Source organism: Arabidopsis thaliana, assembly GCF_000001735.4.
Source record: "Arabidopsis thaliana chromosome 1 sequence".
Classification (NCBI taxonomy): Eukaryota; Viridiplantae; Streptophyta; class Magnoliopsida; order Brassicales; family Brassicaceae; genus Arabidopsis; species Arabidopsis thaliana.
The window spans coordinates 402,025-414,917 of record NC_003070.9 but is presented as its reverse complement, the minus strand read 5'-3'; the positions used below and the strand labels follow the sequence as shown (position 1 = coordinate 414,917).

The window sequence follows — 12,893 nt, the reverse complement described above, 5'->3', positions numbered from 1 at the left end:
TCAAATATGTAAGGAGAGGAGCCAATGGGCATTGATTCGCCTTAGCCAAAATTCGGCTTTACCTCTGTTTACACATCAATGTCATTGGCCCACCTCCACCGGCCCCAACGCCGCCCATTTAATGAAGTAAATGAAATTCAAGTCACGTACTTTCCTTCTTTCTTCATTCAATTTCAATGGTTGAGAGCCCAACATCAAATCAAAGCCCAATAACCAAAATGCCTGGTTTTTTTCTTCTCAATAATAGAAATAATGCAACACATTTTTCATTTATTCAGGGACCAGTCAACATCTCCATCAAGCTCATCTCCTTTCAAAAACTTTCTCCTTTTCTGTTTTTTGTTTTTCTCGATTTTTCGAAAATCCGCCAGCTCGAGCTATTACGCTGGGAATTCAGAGGATAAAACACGATATGAAGAACGAAATCAGCATTTTGGAGTTGATTTTACTGTTTCTGTCACTCTCATCAGTGCTAGCTAGCTCCAAATTGCACGGTAACTCCTTGCTTTATCCCCTCATAACATATGCGAATATAGACTTGGATTTCTCGTTCAGCATTTGGCCAGGCTTTATTTTGAATTTACAGCCACTCCCTCTGATTTAATCTCGAGTTCGCTTTCTTTAGTCAGAACCAGATTCGACAGTTTATATTATGTTGATTCGTTTTAGGCGGACTAAGTGTTAGTTAGAATGGTTGCAGGAAACTCAGCTCATGAAATGGTGAGCATCTTGAACCAGAACAGAACAGCTCGGAAACTAGGCAAACTAAATGAGAGTCCCGGTCTTGGCTGCATGGCCCTCCAGTATGTTGAGCTCTGCGAGGGGAATTGCAATGTCAACAACACTCTCAGCTGTGAACACCCTGAAGACGACTTCACTCAGGTGTTTGCCCCAAACTGTGGTGTAGAACTCCCCACTTTTGGTACCATAACTGGCCATATCCTCGGCTGCAGCTCTAAGTATGCAGCACCAGAAGTCGCTTTCTCAGACATTCTCTTTAGAGATAGCAGTGCGTTGTCGGTGCTCAGAAACAGGTCGCATACCGAGGTTGGAGTGGGAATGGCTAGGTTGCATAAAGGTACCTTCTTTTGGTGTCTTCTCTTTAGCGATGGTGTGAAAAACTCCTCCTTTGTACTGGAAGATAACGGCCGGGGTATCAAACAAAGAACAGGCTGCTACAGCGGAAGTGCTTTTCCTTGCAGCAGCAACGCACACATGATTTGTATGCGCCTTCTGAACAGCTTTCTGGGACTTCTCTTCTCTTCCTTCTGTCTATTCGAGAAACACCTTAAATTTTGATTCTGAAAGGCAAACCATTTGCTGCTTGTTTGTAAAGACTAAAGAATAGATGGCACATTTTGTTATCGAATCACCAAATCAATGTTTTCCTTTATTCTTTTGAAAGAAAAATAAAAATAAGAAACAAAAGGTGGTTATATGGACGGATTCTCAAATCACACTCGCTATACATAAAAAGTGACTTGTCCTTTACTAGAGAGTGAAAGGCTTTGCATAGACATCGAATGTTTGGCAAGCAGTCAGTTGAGGCTCCTGTCAAAAAACAGATTTAAGAAAACATTTATCGATCTGTATCAACACAAGAGAGCAAGAAAGAATTTTACCTGTCTTAATCCCCCAATCGCACTTCCCCCTGTCAGAAGCATGCTCAGCACAGTCGTCACAACTCCACCACTACCACCACCATCATTCCCTGTATTCCTTATTGTGGTGCGCATAGAATTCAGAAGGCTTCCATAGGTTGTGCCTTGTGCGCTGCGTTCAATTGCTTGAATAAAACAGAAAGTCATAGCACCCGTAGACGTGATCTTCGACAGCGCCTGTGTATGTGTTTTAATCATGAGAGGAGGAACCAACTACAACAGCAAGACGTATGATTAGAGTCGTTCTACTTACTGATGTGTCGGCCGAAGTCTGATCATCATCACATCCACTAATTGAAATGGCTTCTCCACCAGCAGTTCCTTTCCACAAACCTGACCTAGGCCGATGATCCTCCCACACATACTGCCCAGCTCTGTTTCAATTAAAAAAAAAAATGGATGTATGTTAAATATAACGAGAGAGGTAAGCAACATCCCTTTTAGAAGCGGTTGAGGGACTAATAACCTGTTCATTCTGCATAGGAAGGGTAAATCCAGAACGGTACCACTATGGCAAGCATCGATAATTGAATGGAGCTTGACACCATGTGGAAGAGGGCGTACAATGGTTGCGTTGATCTCATCGTCTACAATCATCCCCTGAGTTTCAAAATCCAGAGGACAGAGTGTTTCATCATAGCCATCAACTTCATCACCGTTGTAGTTTCTTTGACGCGAACCATGACCAGAGTAGTGGAAGACAAGTGAGTCGCCTGCTGTGCATCCCTGTACGAGCCAATACAATGCCATCCTCATGTTTTGCTTGGTCGGGATACGATATGGATCAGTTTCTTCCTCTGAGAATGAAAACCATCCATGATGAACAATTAGTTAGTCAGCTATGGAATGCAACACATTTTTATCAAAGTGGTTCGAAATGGTAACTTGGAATGTGTGTTTATCAGATTGAAGAGGCCAAGGAAAATTGTATTCAAAATCCAAGGAATAGTAGTATAGTAGCAAACATAGGCATTTGAAAAGATAGAAATACTCTGTACCGGTAAGCATGAGAATTGAATCTGGGGAGAATTTGAATTTGTTGATGAGAAGGTGACGCATGCACTTGGCGTCGTTGATGCAGCCTTTGAGCTCGTGGCGAGAGAAACGATACGAGATGCCACAGATCACGGCCCTCTTCCTGCCATGGGGGTGAGGCAGCTGACCGGGAGGCGCGTGGATTTGGGGAGGCGGAGAAGGGGCGGAGGAAGGTTGCGGAGGAGGGGCGGTGCGAGGGTCGGCGATATGAGTAACAGCCTGGCAGAGAGCGCAGCGAATAGATCGGGCGCCGGATGGGAGCTGGAGAGGCGTCCGGCAACCGGAGCAATTCACCAGCATCGGAGGAGCGTAGATGCTTGAGGGAGGTGGCGGGTACATTATTATTCTCGGAAGGGAGGGAATCAGATGAAGACGAATCGGATTACCAAATCGCGTGAGGAAGACGACGATGCAGTCAATGGCGCACGTAAAGAATCGTCGTCAAATGCGATTAAAGGCATCTGACTTTTCTTTGGCAGCTCACCGAACCTTTTACTTTCGAAAGCCCATATAACAGTTTTTAAGCCCAATTCACTACTGGAATCCCTGGATCTGTTTCAGACGCCAGAGTAAAGTAAAAGAATGAGAGAAAGATCTTCTTATTCAATATGGTGGTGGAGAAGCTCTAACTCTCTAACTAAATAAATAACCACTTGCTCTCAAAGTTTAACAGGTATACACCATGATTCACCAATGGGGAGTAAAAAGTAACATTAACAAACACTTTCCACTTGTTTACTTAGATAGATCATACAAACACAGCCATTGCAAATGAAACAACAGGATACTACTAGCTAGGTGATGTTCTGAGACATCATTGGTATTCGAGGATCTGCATTCACGAGAACAACGACCGTGTCTTATTGCGTTCCAGTCGAGCTTCCCTCTGAGAAACAAAATAACACATAGGTAAAGCAGCAAAGAAGTTGGAAACGCCAAAAGCCTAAATATTCATTCACAACAACAACCTCTTTCTTCTTGCATTCCTTGTACACATCAAAATGATCCTGGCATTTACTCTTGTCTGATCCAAATTCTTCAAGACCTGATAAGAAATCAAGGGGTCAAGCTAAGAGGCATAACTAATGAAAACGGAAACACATAAACAATCAGGAATCAAACCCGACGTTATCAATTGATGGGACCTAAATCGAATCACTGACATGGGATTCAACCCACTAATCTAATCACCTTGAGGAAGCATAATGAAATAGATGAGATCTAATCAATGCTAATTCGTTATGGAACTTGACAGTACTGAAGATAACATGTCAAATCCTATCCTCGAAGAAACAATCACAAAGGGTGAGATCAGGAGCATGACTCACATTTGAGAGAAGCAGAGTACTGAAGATAACATGGAGAATCAGATATCCGAGCCGCGCTAGGGTACGCCGCCGCCGCGCCTTTCGTCGACATTTCCCGATCACCGTCTCTCTCTCTCACAACCGATTCCGCGAAGATATCTTAATGGAGATGGGCCTTTGAGACTCTCAGACTTATATATTCAATATCGGGCCTTTTATCCGTCCGGCCCAAAATAAAAGAGCACAACCTAACCTCTCCAATATTAGTCTTAACAAGTAACAACAATCAAACAAGAGAACAAAGGCTAATCCAGTTCCCTAAGCAACACTAATTCCAAATAGCTGTCACAAAAAGGGACACAGCTCTTACATTCATGTTTCACTAGGCAGTCTCTTGTGTACATTATACATATTTCGCATTTCCTCAGTTGACTCCGGTTACAAGATTCGTTTTTTAAAGCAAAGATCTAGGACTATCAGATTACAAATCATCTTGTAGCTGTGTTAGAAGCGCATCGGTCTCATGGGCATCGATTTCACTGTTGTTTACTGTTCTGTTTTCGTCCACATCAATAAGAGCTAGGTAAGATTTGTCTTCAAGATCCCCCGACTGCCTTAACAATTCCAAAACGGCCTCTTTACTGGTAACATCCGATTCCTCTTCACAGAGCTTGAAGAAACCAGACAGCATCAACACCTTGGGCCTCCAATTGCTGGACCCTTCAGCCGAAAAAGCATTTCTAAGACAAGTCAAAGCCTCTGAAATACACCTCTTTCTGGTATGACCAACAGCTAGAATCTCCCACGTACTTGAACTTGGTTTTCCTCCCATTTCAACCATGTGGTCGAACAACCCCTCAGCTGTCTCTAGTTGGTCGTTTTTGACATACGCATTCATCAGAAGATTTGGTATCCTGGGGTCATAAGAAGACTTGACTGGAAGCCATTCCTCATATACCTTCTCGGCCCCTTCAATGTCTCCCATCCTCACCAGCGACGAGACCAAGGCATGGTAACCCAAATTGGGAATGCTCGGGACAACAGATTTGTAGACGTGCCAGACTCGGTACAGCTCTTTCTTGTTACCAAGGCTGCCATACAAACTCAAGAGGTAGTGATACGGAATGCGATTACGACCAGTAATCCTTGCTTCAACCTTCCTCAGTGCATCTTCGGCTTTCTCAGTTTCACCCATCTTTATGTACATTGTGGCCATTGTGCTAAACGTGGTCCAGTTGGGATAAATGGAAACATCCGATTTCATCTGCTGATACACTAGTTCCATTTTCTCAACTGATCCTAAGGAGCCGCAAGAGGAGAGCCAGATGTTGTAGGAGTAAATGTCGAGACGTATATCTTTCTGCTTCATCTCGAAGACCATAGCGTCGACTTTGTCATACTCCCTGAGGTTCATGTAGAGAGTCATCATGACGTTGAAGGGAAGCGGGTGCAGGGCGTAACCTTTGTCCCTCATGGTGTTGAGCAGGGCTTCAGCCTTTTCTCTCGACTTGGCCCTCACATAGGCATTGAGGAGGGAACCATAAACTCTCCGGTCCTTAAAATTCTCAGGGAGCTGGAGGAAGAACTCTTCGGCGTCTGGAATGCCACGCACTTTGCCGATTAAGTCGAGCTGGATTGCAGCATCACTTGCAGACAACCGAAACCTTTCGCCTCTGTTGTTCATCCAGTCGTACACCTATGAAAACGATACGCGATCAAGTAAGTAGTGTTAAAGATACAAAATAAAGCGAGGGCAAATACAAGGAGGACACGGACCTCGAGAGCTTGGTTGGCACGCTTGTACTTGCGAAGCTCCTTGACGACCCGACAGAGCTCCCACTTGGTAAGCTTGCGGCCGGCTTTCTCCCACTGATTCAAGACGGAAGCAGCGCCAAGCTCTGGCTTCTCCATCAGCGAAATCTTCTTGTAGATGGCATTCCACTGGACAATCGGCCTTCTCTCGTAGTCCACCGTGCCGTAGCCATAAACCTGGGAGATGGAGCACACGATTGCTGCCGTCTTCTTCGAGAGAGCAGCTACGGAGACGACAGGAGATCTGCAGCGAAGGAGACGAGAGTAGGAGGCGGAAGAAGCCAGTGGAACATTGCGGTTCTGCACCGCCGCCTGAAGAAGCATCTCTCGTCGTTACTCGTTAGGTTTCGGATAAGTCGAAGCTAATGATTTTTTTTCCTAAACGAGAAGGGGGAAAAGACGGAGGGGTATATTGGTAAAACTAATTAAAAGGACCAATTGATTCAATTGTGACGCGTAACTCAAAGCCCAAAGGCCGATGATGCTTCTGGATGAATTTGTTGAATCCATTACAGTAAGTCAGTAACAAGCATCTCCGTTGTTACATTACATCATGTCCTCTCTGAGGAATGCTACATTACATCGACCCAAAACATTGTCTCTATTTGTAGGATTACCTAACATCCAGGCCATTTCTTATGAAAAGGATCTTCCTTCTTCATCTCCCGGTGCAAGTATACTTTGGCTTTTTTTACCTGCAATTCAACATTACATTACATTACATTCCATGCACCTATTTTGATGAAATACTAGCCCCACGCCCACCGATTTACCAAGACAATGGGAGGGAAACCTCGCCGCAGCTCAAGTCTCTCAAAGCCTTCTTCATAAAATAAGCACTTGTATCCATCTACAGAGGAATGCTCGCTGCACCAAGCATGACAACAGTGTTACATGTTGACCACCAGTGGTATCTTTTTTTATTTACTATGAATTGCTTTCTACTATATGATGAAATACTCACTTCACCAGGTACGTGAAATTTCGGTTTCGCAACTCCTCCACTACTATCTCTTCTTCTTTGGAATATCTGCATTGCACAACAAAATTTTATATCCTCCTAAATAGATAAACAGATACCTCTTCTATGTATTCAAAGGCAATGTAGAATGATCCCTTTTCCAACAAAGTGATATTCGTATCCAAGAAAATGAACATGAAAAACAAACAGATGCCTCATCTCGCACAAATGGGTGCTTCCGAGTGGCAACTTTTTTCCATGTACATTGATATTTCCTTTACTTTTACCAACCCTAAAACGAGGTAGTACAGCTAACATACCTCCACGGAAAATCATCTTCACAAAAGCGAGATATTCCATTCATCGCACCAAAAGTGTCTATGTGAACCCACTCTTCCCCAGCTACATTTGCAGGATGGCCTGAGAACCATGGAAGGCACCAAGTCAATTAATCATATTGTAGGCAAATTATCAACCAGAGGTAGATAGACACCACAAAACAAACGCTGACCAGCAGATGTTTCTTGTTTGATAGCCAAGTCAATGCTGCTGCATTAATAACAAACCCCAATAACAGAATAAGTCACTCACCAATCTGATGCAAGCGCTTTAAAGCATAGCCGCTAGGATAATTGTAGTAAGATGCCATGAATGTTACAACCGTGCACCCTGCACTATAGAACCAGGTTTAGTAGACTAGCAAATCTCTTTCCTTCTCTTACATAGCAAAGATAATTGTTTACTATTTCTACCTGATTGCAAAAAACGCTAGCATAACCATATTCACCAGTTTCCAAATCGTTTTCTTCCTATTATTGTAGCTGTACAACAAAATCGGATTATATTAAGAGGTCGGCCCGCATTGGTAGTAATTTAAAGTGGCATACAGAAATTATGTGTATCCAAACTCCAAAGAGCTCTTAAGATACAGAATCAAAGAACGTCCTAGCTATGATTGAAAGCTTAGCTAGCAAACATCTGATAGAACTCATACATTCTGCTAGCAGCAACTGCAGCAGACAAGTTGAACATTGGCACTGAACTAATGATAAATCGGAGTTCCTTCATAAATCAAGAAAGATAGGTAAGCCGATGTCAGAAAATGGTTAAGAAACGTTGATGGCTACTGAGATAAGTAATCCATCTGAATACCTTGTGTGGAAGTTTAGAGTATAGTATAACGAACGATAAAACTGGAACTATAAAGAATGGAACCCTTCTGTCAACTAAAGTACCAAGCTGCATAAAAAGAAACCAAATAAGAAAATTTGTAGAGATACAATTAGCGATCCTAACTAGAAAGGAACAAGACAAACACTATCACAGATGTTAGGAAGTCTGGTATTTACCAATGAAAGTGGATAAGCTACAAGTAAAGACCGTGGGAGTGCTGAGGTGAAGTACCAATGTATGGAATGTGTCTAGTTTAGCAACTAATTTTCAAGGACAACACATCATTTCATACAAATGCAAGTGCCACAATATTAAACTTTGAATTGGAAATTCCAAACGGTTATCATTGTACAGAACGCAATCCTTTAATCAGGCAGTAGAAAAATGCTAGAACATTATGCATCATATGAAAAATAAATCAATTGAGGAAACAATTTTTTTGAAGGATACACCCCAATCAGAACTCCGGTTTAGAATGGAGTTAAACCAGAAAACTTCAAATTCTGGCCAGACAAACTTCTTCCACATGATAGAGTCAACGAAAATGGTAAGACCTGTGCTAAGGATTATTCCATGACCACAGAAAATAGACTCGGGAATTAGTGTCTGAAGGGAAAAAGCAAAATAGATCACAGAAAGAAGAGGAATTTTAACCAACCTACGGCCAACAGAGCGGTTCCAACACAATACTTAAGTGCTTTCCAGAAGGAGATCGATTTGGTCTGTCATTGACAAACATAAAGCACCCGCATCAGATGGAACGGTAAAGTATACGGCCAATTATACATATACAGAAGTTGAGAACCCAAACTATTTAATATTCGTCACCAGCTCACCAATAAAAGTTCAAGACCAATAGGCCCAAGCAGTAACATCGTATCGCATCTGAAGATTACAGTGGCAAAAATCTGATTATCGGATAACAGAGATGTCAGCAAACCCCATAGTTCTGGATAGCATGACCGATTTTCTAAATCTATAATCGAGAAAATATGTCACCACAAAGATAATACATACCAGGAAACTCAAAGCTGGATAAAAATTTCCCTTTAACCAATTACCATATGCCAGATTGACTGCAAAATCAAAATTTAAAAACATAAGCAGAACCTAGTAAGGCCTACGCTAGATGGGTCATGGGAAAGATTGCTAGGACATCTGAAGGACCACTACTAGTAGAGTAAGATGAATAGAAGTAATTACCTAATCCCAAAGCTAGAATATTAGGAAGAGGACGAGTGCAGTAGAAAAGAAAATGAAACTGAAGACTGGTGAAAAGTACAAAGAAAGTTTCCACTTGATTTCCAAACTTTTTTTTTATCTGACAAACCAGTAGATTTTGGTCAGTGGCAGTATATAGGAGAAAAACAGCCAACAAGATGCATGTAAGAGATCCCAATTCCAAGGACATGGGAAGGGACAAAGAATCAGATAGGGGAGTCAGAAGTGTGGTATGGAAAGAAGCACTAAAGGAACTTCATACCTGAATCCGGAAAAATCTTAGTGTGGACAATATGATGCAGCCCAACACCAAACGAGCTGCAAGACAAAATGATAAAACTATGATGTGAATTGGTTTTGTCTGTGTTTAGGGGAAAATAGTTAGCGATTCATTAAGGAATTATATAGGGAGGGAGAAACAGAAGAGAAACCTGCAACAAGGCTATAAACCTTGGGGAAGCCAAGGCAGCTGATAATTGATACAACAGGTGATGCAAAAACAGAGACTATGAAGGCTCCTGCAAGAACAAATCAGAGTGGAATAAAAAAAAAACCATCCACTAATGTATAATGATAAAAAAAAAACCATCAACAGGTGATGCAAAAACAGAGAGCGAAATTCAACAGCCCTCCTTACCAATAAAAGTTCGAGGGACAACACCGGGGAACTCCAAATGATCATACTGATAGGAAAAAAATAAAAAGACAGAAGTCGGTAAAAATTGACATCACTCTAGAGATAAAAAAAAAAAGAGTAAAGCTTCAGAGAAGAAGTAAAAAGAGAGGTCACTCACAGAGTCCAAATGATGGCGATGGTAAAGAATGTCGTGCATTGACTTGAGACGAGTGAAACGGTTTCAGTAAAACGGAGAAAGAGTGTGACTCTAAATACTTTGAAAACCTACCTGAACGTTGAAGCTCTCTTCCACCTTAGTATATGGTGCCATGACCACATAGATTGCAGCTACAGATCCCAGAATCAAATCATATCCTGCTCCCACCAATCGAAAGTTTCAGTTATATAAAAAAAGAAAAAGAGATCATCTGGCCGCCTAAGAAGACGAAACGAAGAAATTACCATAGGATTGAAGAAACTTGGCCATTTTCGAATCCGTCGGCATCGTCTCTGTATCGGGGAATCGGAAATCAGGCAGCCCGGATACACACACAATTTCGATGGAAACAGAAAAACTAAAACTGGGCCTTAACTTTTCGGGTTACAAATGGGTTCTGGCCCAATATGTAAGCCCATTACCTTTTTTCTTTTGCGGGGACGGACTTAAAGAAGGGCAAAGGACACGGAGAGGTAATCTCGATCTCGAGAAAGAAAGAAAAAAAGAGAAGGCATGGCCGCGGAAGAAGCGACGGAGTTCTACCTGAGATACTATGTCGGTCACAAAGGGAAATTTGGACACGAGTTCCTGGAGTTCGAGTTTAGAGAGGACGGTAAGCTCCGTTACGCCAATAACTCTAACTACAAGAACGATACTATTATCCGCAAGGAGGTATTTCTCACCCCCGCCGTGCTCAAGGAATGCAAGCGTATCGTCTCCGAGAGCGAGGTCCTTTTTCTCTCTCTCTTCCGATTTGCTTCTCTCTTGTTAATTGTCCGCGTTTTGGTCAATCGACGCTATAATAGCCAATTAGGGTTTTAGTGATTTTGCTTCGATTTTTGTCGATCTAGGGCATCTTTCCTGACTAGTGTTGTAGGTTTAGAACCCTCTTCGTTGTTAATGCTATTATCTAGGAATAATGGATGATTTTGTACAACCTGACATGTGATTATTTGTCTGCGGGTAGATTCTGAAAGAAGACGATAACAATTGGCCGGAACCTGACCGTGTTGGAAAGCAAGAGCTCGAGATCGTCTTGGGTAATGAGCATATCTCATTCGCTACATCTAAGATTGGATCTCTTGTTGATTGCCAGAGCAGTAATGATCCTGAAGGACTTCGCATCTTCTACTATCTTGTTCAGGTCTCCTCTCTTTTTCTTCCACCCCTTGCCTTACCATCTTTTCTTTTACCTAATCCCTTAACTCTATTGGACTCGATTATATATTTAGGACTCTGCCTTTTAACGTATTCACTGTCTCAAACTTTAACATTTAGGGTTTGGCTGTTAACACTCATCCCTTACATGGTTCTGTAGTTTTTTTTTTTTTAGTTTCTGTATTTATTTGTGCTCTAACATATTCCTTTTGAAACTTTCATGGTTGCAGGACTTGAAATGTCTTGTTTTTTCGCTCATCTCTCTGCACTTCAAAATCAAGCCTATCTAGAGAAGAAAATCAGTTTGTGACATGTCAAGACGCGATGAATTTGTTGGGAACATGAGGACTTTGTGACTGAAGTTTGGTTGTTTTTATGTCTCTGGTTCTCTGTTTTTTTTTTTTGTTGGATTTGGGTGAAAGTGGGTATGTAAGATGTTCTACCTCAACTTTTGGTCCTTTTTTGTGTCAACATCCCATGTGAAGAACCTTTCATGAACCACAACCTATCTTCTAAAAACCATATACTTGCTGTTTTCTTATCACAAATCATTCACTCTCCCTAATGTACATCTACATATGATGCATGTTTCTTTTCCCTCAAGCCAATTTAAACTAAGGAATGTGATCTATCTAAAATACAAAGTATCAAAAACTAGCTGGATTAGTCGATAATTAGGATTGTTTCCATTCTAAAAAAACGCCCTCGGACCATTCAAACTGCTCCTCCAAAACCCGTAAATCTGGTTTTGCATTGAAGATATCAAGAGTAGCTTTTTATGAATCGGGAAGAACAATGGAGGATTCATTTGTCAGTGTCAGGCGGATTACTCACAGCCTAGACAGAGGACGCACCTGCCATTCATCCTCAGGTTAAGCACGCACTAGTCTCCTTTACCTTGTTGTAGTGTGTTGCAGAGAGTCACATGCATATTTCATCTTGTGGCAGGATCAGGTGCATGGTTAGGGCGGGGACTGGCTTGTGTTTGTGCACAGAAAAGGGATCACCACTCTCGTTATTCCTTTGATCTCACCCCTGCTCAGGCACCAACTAGCATCAGCTAGTTAGTTAGTTACCTTTTAAGATGGTCGGGGAAACATTAGTAGCTGGTTAGTTAGTTAGTTACAGCAGCTTTGGGTTAAGAGAGATAAACGCGAAGCCATATATATTGACAATTGGATGGTGTATAATTTATTGTTAGAAAACGAGTCCGCATTTGATATTCGATATTGCATTGCGTTCAAGGTGATGGATGATAAGTGGCTCACAATGCGGGATTCCTACATGGATTTTTTTTTTTTTTTTTTTACATGGATTTTAACGTAGCCTTTCTCCTCCATATAGCTTTGACTTTAAGAGATCAACTCAGTCTTCAGAGACTGAGTGTAAGTAAATTTGTGTTTGTTTGGCAGACGGTGCTGAAATCGACAAGGCATCAACTGGAGAGAGAGCTTCTACTGGAAGATGGGACCCGAGTCCAAGCCTTACCTTGTTTTAACCTCCTCCTCCAGAAAGAGTTAGAGTATATCTCCCAACTTAAAATATAGATGTCAATCAAAAAGCAAGCAACAATTGGAAAAATGAATCAAGAAGACTAGTATAGATCCAACATCTGGGAACCACAAAACAATCTCCAATTGCTGAGTGGATCGTAGGAAGGGCCAATTTACAACCCTAAACTTGTGAAAGAAGAATGAATTTTAATCTTGGCGTTATTGGGCCTCCGCTCCTC

At 41.8% G+C, this 12,893-nt stretch overlaps 6 protein-coding genes, 1 long non-coding RNA gene and 1 pseudogene across 12 annotated transcripts; 3 read left to right on the top strand and 5 right to left on the bottom strand.

Annotated features, from left to right (window-relative positions):
- The first annotated feature begins 268 nt into the window (after positions 1-268).
- On the top strand, positions 269-1,396 carry AT1G02180 (ferredoxin-like protein). Its single transcript, NM_100098.3, has 2 exons — positions 269-494; positions 701-1,396. Exons 1-2 carry the CDS (start codon positions 413-415, stop codon positions 1,297-1,299), a joined length of 681 nt encoding a protein of 226 aa, NP_171720.2. The 5' UTR covers positions 269-412; the 3' UTR covers positions 1,300-1,396.
- MC1 (metacaspase 1) lies at positions 1,364-3,254 on the bottom strand. Its single transcript, NM_100097.5, has 5 exons — positions 2,660-3,254; positions 2,128-2,458; positions 1,915-2,035; positions 1,623-1,838; positions 1,364-1,551 (listed from the first exon to the last, which is right to left on the bottom strand). The coding sequence occupies exons 1-5, from the start codon at positions 3,033-3,035 to the stop codon at positions 1,492-1,494; spliced, it is 1,104 nt and encodes a 367-aa protein (NP_171719.2). The 5' UTR covers positions 3,036-3,254; the 3' UTR covers positions 1,364-1,491.
- Positions 3,255-3,285: 31 nt separating this feature from the next.
- Positions 3,286-4,174, bottom strand: AT1G02160 (Cox19 family protein (CHCH motif)). Of its 2 annotated transcripts, NM_100096.4 has the most exons (3): positions 4,025-4,174; positions 3,665-3,741; positions 3,286-3,582 (listed from the first exon to the last, which is right to left on the bottom strand). In NM_100096.4, exons 1-3 carry the CDS (start codon positions 4,113-4,115, stop codon positions 3,535-3,537), a joined length of 216 nt encoding a protein of 71 aa, NP_171718.1. In that variant the 5' UTR covers positions 4,116-4,174; the 3' UTR covers positions 3,286-3,534. The 2 variants fall into 2 exon arrangements, with proteins under 2 accessions (NP_171718.1, NP_001077449.1); NM_001083980.2 differs by having other exon boundaries at positions 3,319-3,741; positions 4,025-4,170.
- A 63-nt stretch (positions 4,175-4,237) lies between these two features.
- On the bottom strand, positions 4,238-6,296 carry AT1G02150 (Tetratricopeptide repeat (TPR)-like superfamily protein). The gene is made up of 2 exons (NM_100095.4): positions 5,780-6,296; positions 4,238-5,699 (listed from the first exon to the last, which is right to left on the bottom strand). The coding sequence occupies exons 1-2, from the start codon at positions 6,137-6,139 to the stop codon at positions 4,485-4,487; spliced, it is 1,575 nt and encodes a 524-aa protein (NP_171717.2). The 5' UTR covers positions 6,140-6,296; the 3' UTR covers positions 4,238-4,484.
- A 2-nt stretch (positions 6,297-6,298) lies between these two features.
- On the bottom strand, positions 6,299-10,318 carry ALG12 (homolog of asparagine-linked glycosylation 12). 4 transcript variants are annotated; one of them, NM_001083979.2, is made up of 20 exons: positions 10,249-10,318; positions 10,076-10,161; positions 9,965-10,006; positions 9,808-9,853; positions 9,602-9,688; positions 9,433-9,488; positions 9,153-9,270; positions 8,967-9,025; positions 8,786-8,857; positions 8,608-8,671; positions 8,400-8,503; positions 8,126-8,197; positions 7,929-8,015; positions 7,771-7,838; positions 7,529-7,597; positions 7,368-7,450; positions 7,097-7,196; positions 6,780-6,845; positions 6,589-6,682; positions 6,299-6,510 (listed from the first exon to the last, which is right to left on the bottom strand). In NM_001083979.2, exons 1-20 carry the CDS (start codon positions 10,289-10,291, stop codon positions 6,433-6,435), a joined length of 1,494 nt encoding a protein of 497 aa, NP_001077448.1. In that variant the 5' UTR covers positions 10,292-10,318; the 3' UTR covers positions 6,299-6,432. The 4 variants fall into 4 exon arrangements, with proteins under 4 accessions (NP_001077448.1, NP_001077446.1, NP_001117214.1 ...); NM_001083977.4 differs by having other exon boundaries at positions 9,602-9,676; NM_001123742.1 differs by having other exon boundaries at positions 9,965-10,161.
- Positions 10,319-10,461: 143 nt separating this feature from the next.
- Positions 10,462-11,818, top strand: MAGO (mago nashi family protein). Its single transcript, NM_100094.3, has 3 exons — positions 10,462-10,732; positions 10,971-11,147; positions 11,392-11,818. Exons 1-3 carry the CDS (start codon positions 10,517-10,519, stop codon positions 11,449-11,451), a joined length of 453 nt encoding a protein of 150 aa, NP_171716.1. The 5' UTR covers positions 10,462-10,516; the 3' UTR covers positions 11,452-11,818.
- A 138-nt stretch (positions 11,819-11,956) lies between these two features.
- Positions 11,957-12,225, top strand: AT1G02136 (annotated as a pseudogene). The gene is made up of 2 exons: positions 11,957-12,032; positions 12,110-12,225.
- Positions 12,226-12,623: 398 nt separating this feature from the next.
- Positions 12,624-12,832, bottom strand: AT1G04087. Its single transcript, NR_138647.1, has one exon. It is a non-coding gene; the product is annotated as an other RNA (long non-coding RNA).
- Positions 12,833-12,893: the final 61 nt, after the last annotated feature.

Coding starts and splice junctions, on each gene's coding strand:
- AT1G02180 (NM_100098.3), top strand. CDS start 413: ATGAAGAACGAAATCAGCATTTTGGAGTTGATTTTACTGTTTCTGTCA. Junction 495..700: donor AGCTAGCTCCAAATTGCACG/GTAACTCCTTGC, acceptor GAATGGTTGCAG/GAAACTCAGCTCATGAAATG.
- MC1 (NM_100097.5), bottom strand. CDS start 3,035: ATGTACCCGCCACCTCCCTCAAGCATCTACGCTCCTCCGATGCTGGTG. Junction 1,839..1,914: donor AGACTTCGGCCGACACATCA/GTAAGTAGAACG, acceptor ACACATACACAG/GCGCTGTCGAAGATCACGTC. Junction 1,552..1,622: donor CGATTGGGGGATTAAGACAG/GTAAAATTCTTT, acceptor GTTTTTTGACAG/GAGCCTCAACTGACTGCTTG.
- AT1G02160 (NM_001083980.2), bottom strand. CDS start 4,115: ATGTCGACGAAAGGCGCGGCGGCGGCGTACCCTAGCGCGGCTCGGATA. Junction 3,742..4,024: donor GTACTCTGCTTCTCTCAAAT/GTGAGTCATGCT, acceptor ATTTCTTATCAG/GTCTTGAAGAATTTGGATCA.
- AT1G02150 (NM_100095.4), bottom strand. CDS start 6,139: ATGCTTCTTCAGGCGGCGGTGCAGAACCGCAATGTTCCACTGGCTTCT. Junction 5,700..5,779: donor GTGCCAACCAAGCTCTCGAG/GTCCGTGTCCTC, acceptor TCGTTTTCATAG/GTGTACGACTGGATGAACAA.
- ALG12 (NM_001083979.2), bottom strand. CDS start 10,291: ATGCCGACGGATTCGAAAATGGCCAAGTTTCTTCAATCCTATG. Junction 9,026..9,152: donor TATTCTAGCTTTGGGATTAG/GTAATTACTTCT, acceptor TTGATTTTGCAG/TCAATCTGGCATATGGTAAT. Junction 6,846..7,096: donor GAAGATGATTTTCCGTGGAG/GTATGTTAGCTG, acceptor TGTGCAATGCAG/ATATTCCAAAGAAGAAGAGA.
- MAGO (NM_100094.3), top strand. CDS start 10,517: ATGGCCGCGGAAGAAGCGACGGAGTTCTACCTGAGATACTATGTCGGT. Junction 10,733..10,970: donor GTATCGTCTCCGAGAGCGAG/GTCCTTTTTCTC, acceptor GTCTGCGGGTAG/ATTCTGAAAGAAGACGATAA. Junction 11,148..11,391: donor TCTTCTACTATCTTGTTCAG/GTCTCCTCTCTT, acceptor TCATGGTTGCAG/GACTTGAAATGTCTTGTTTT.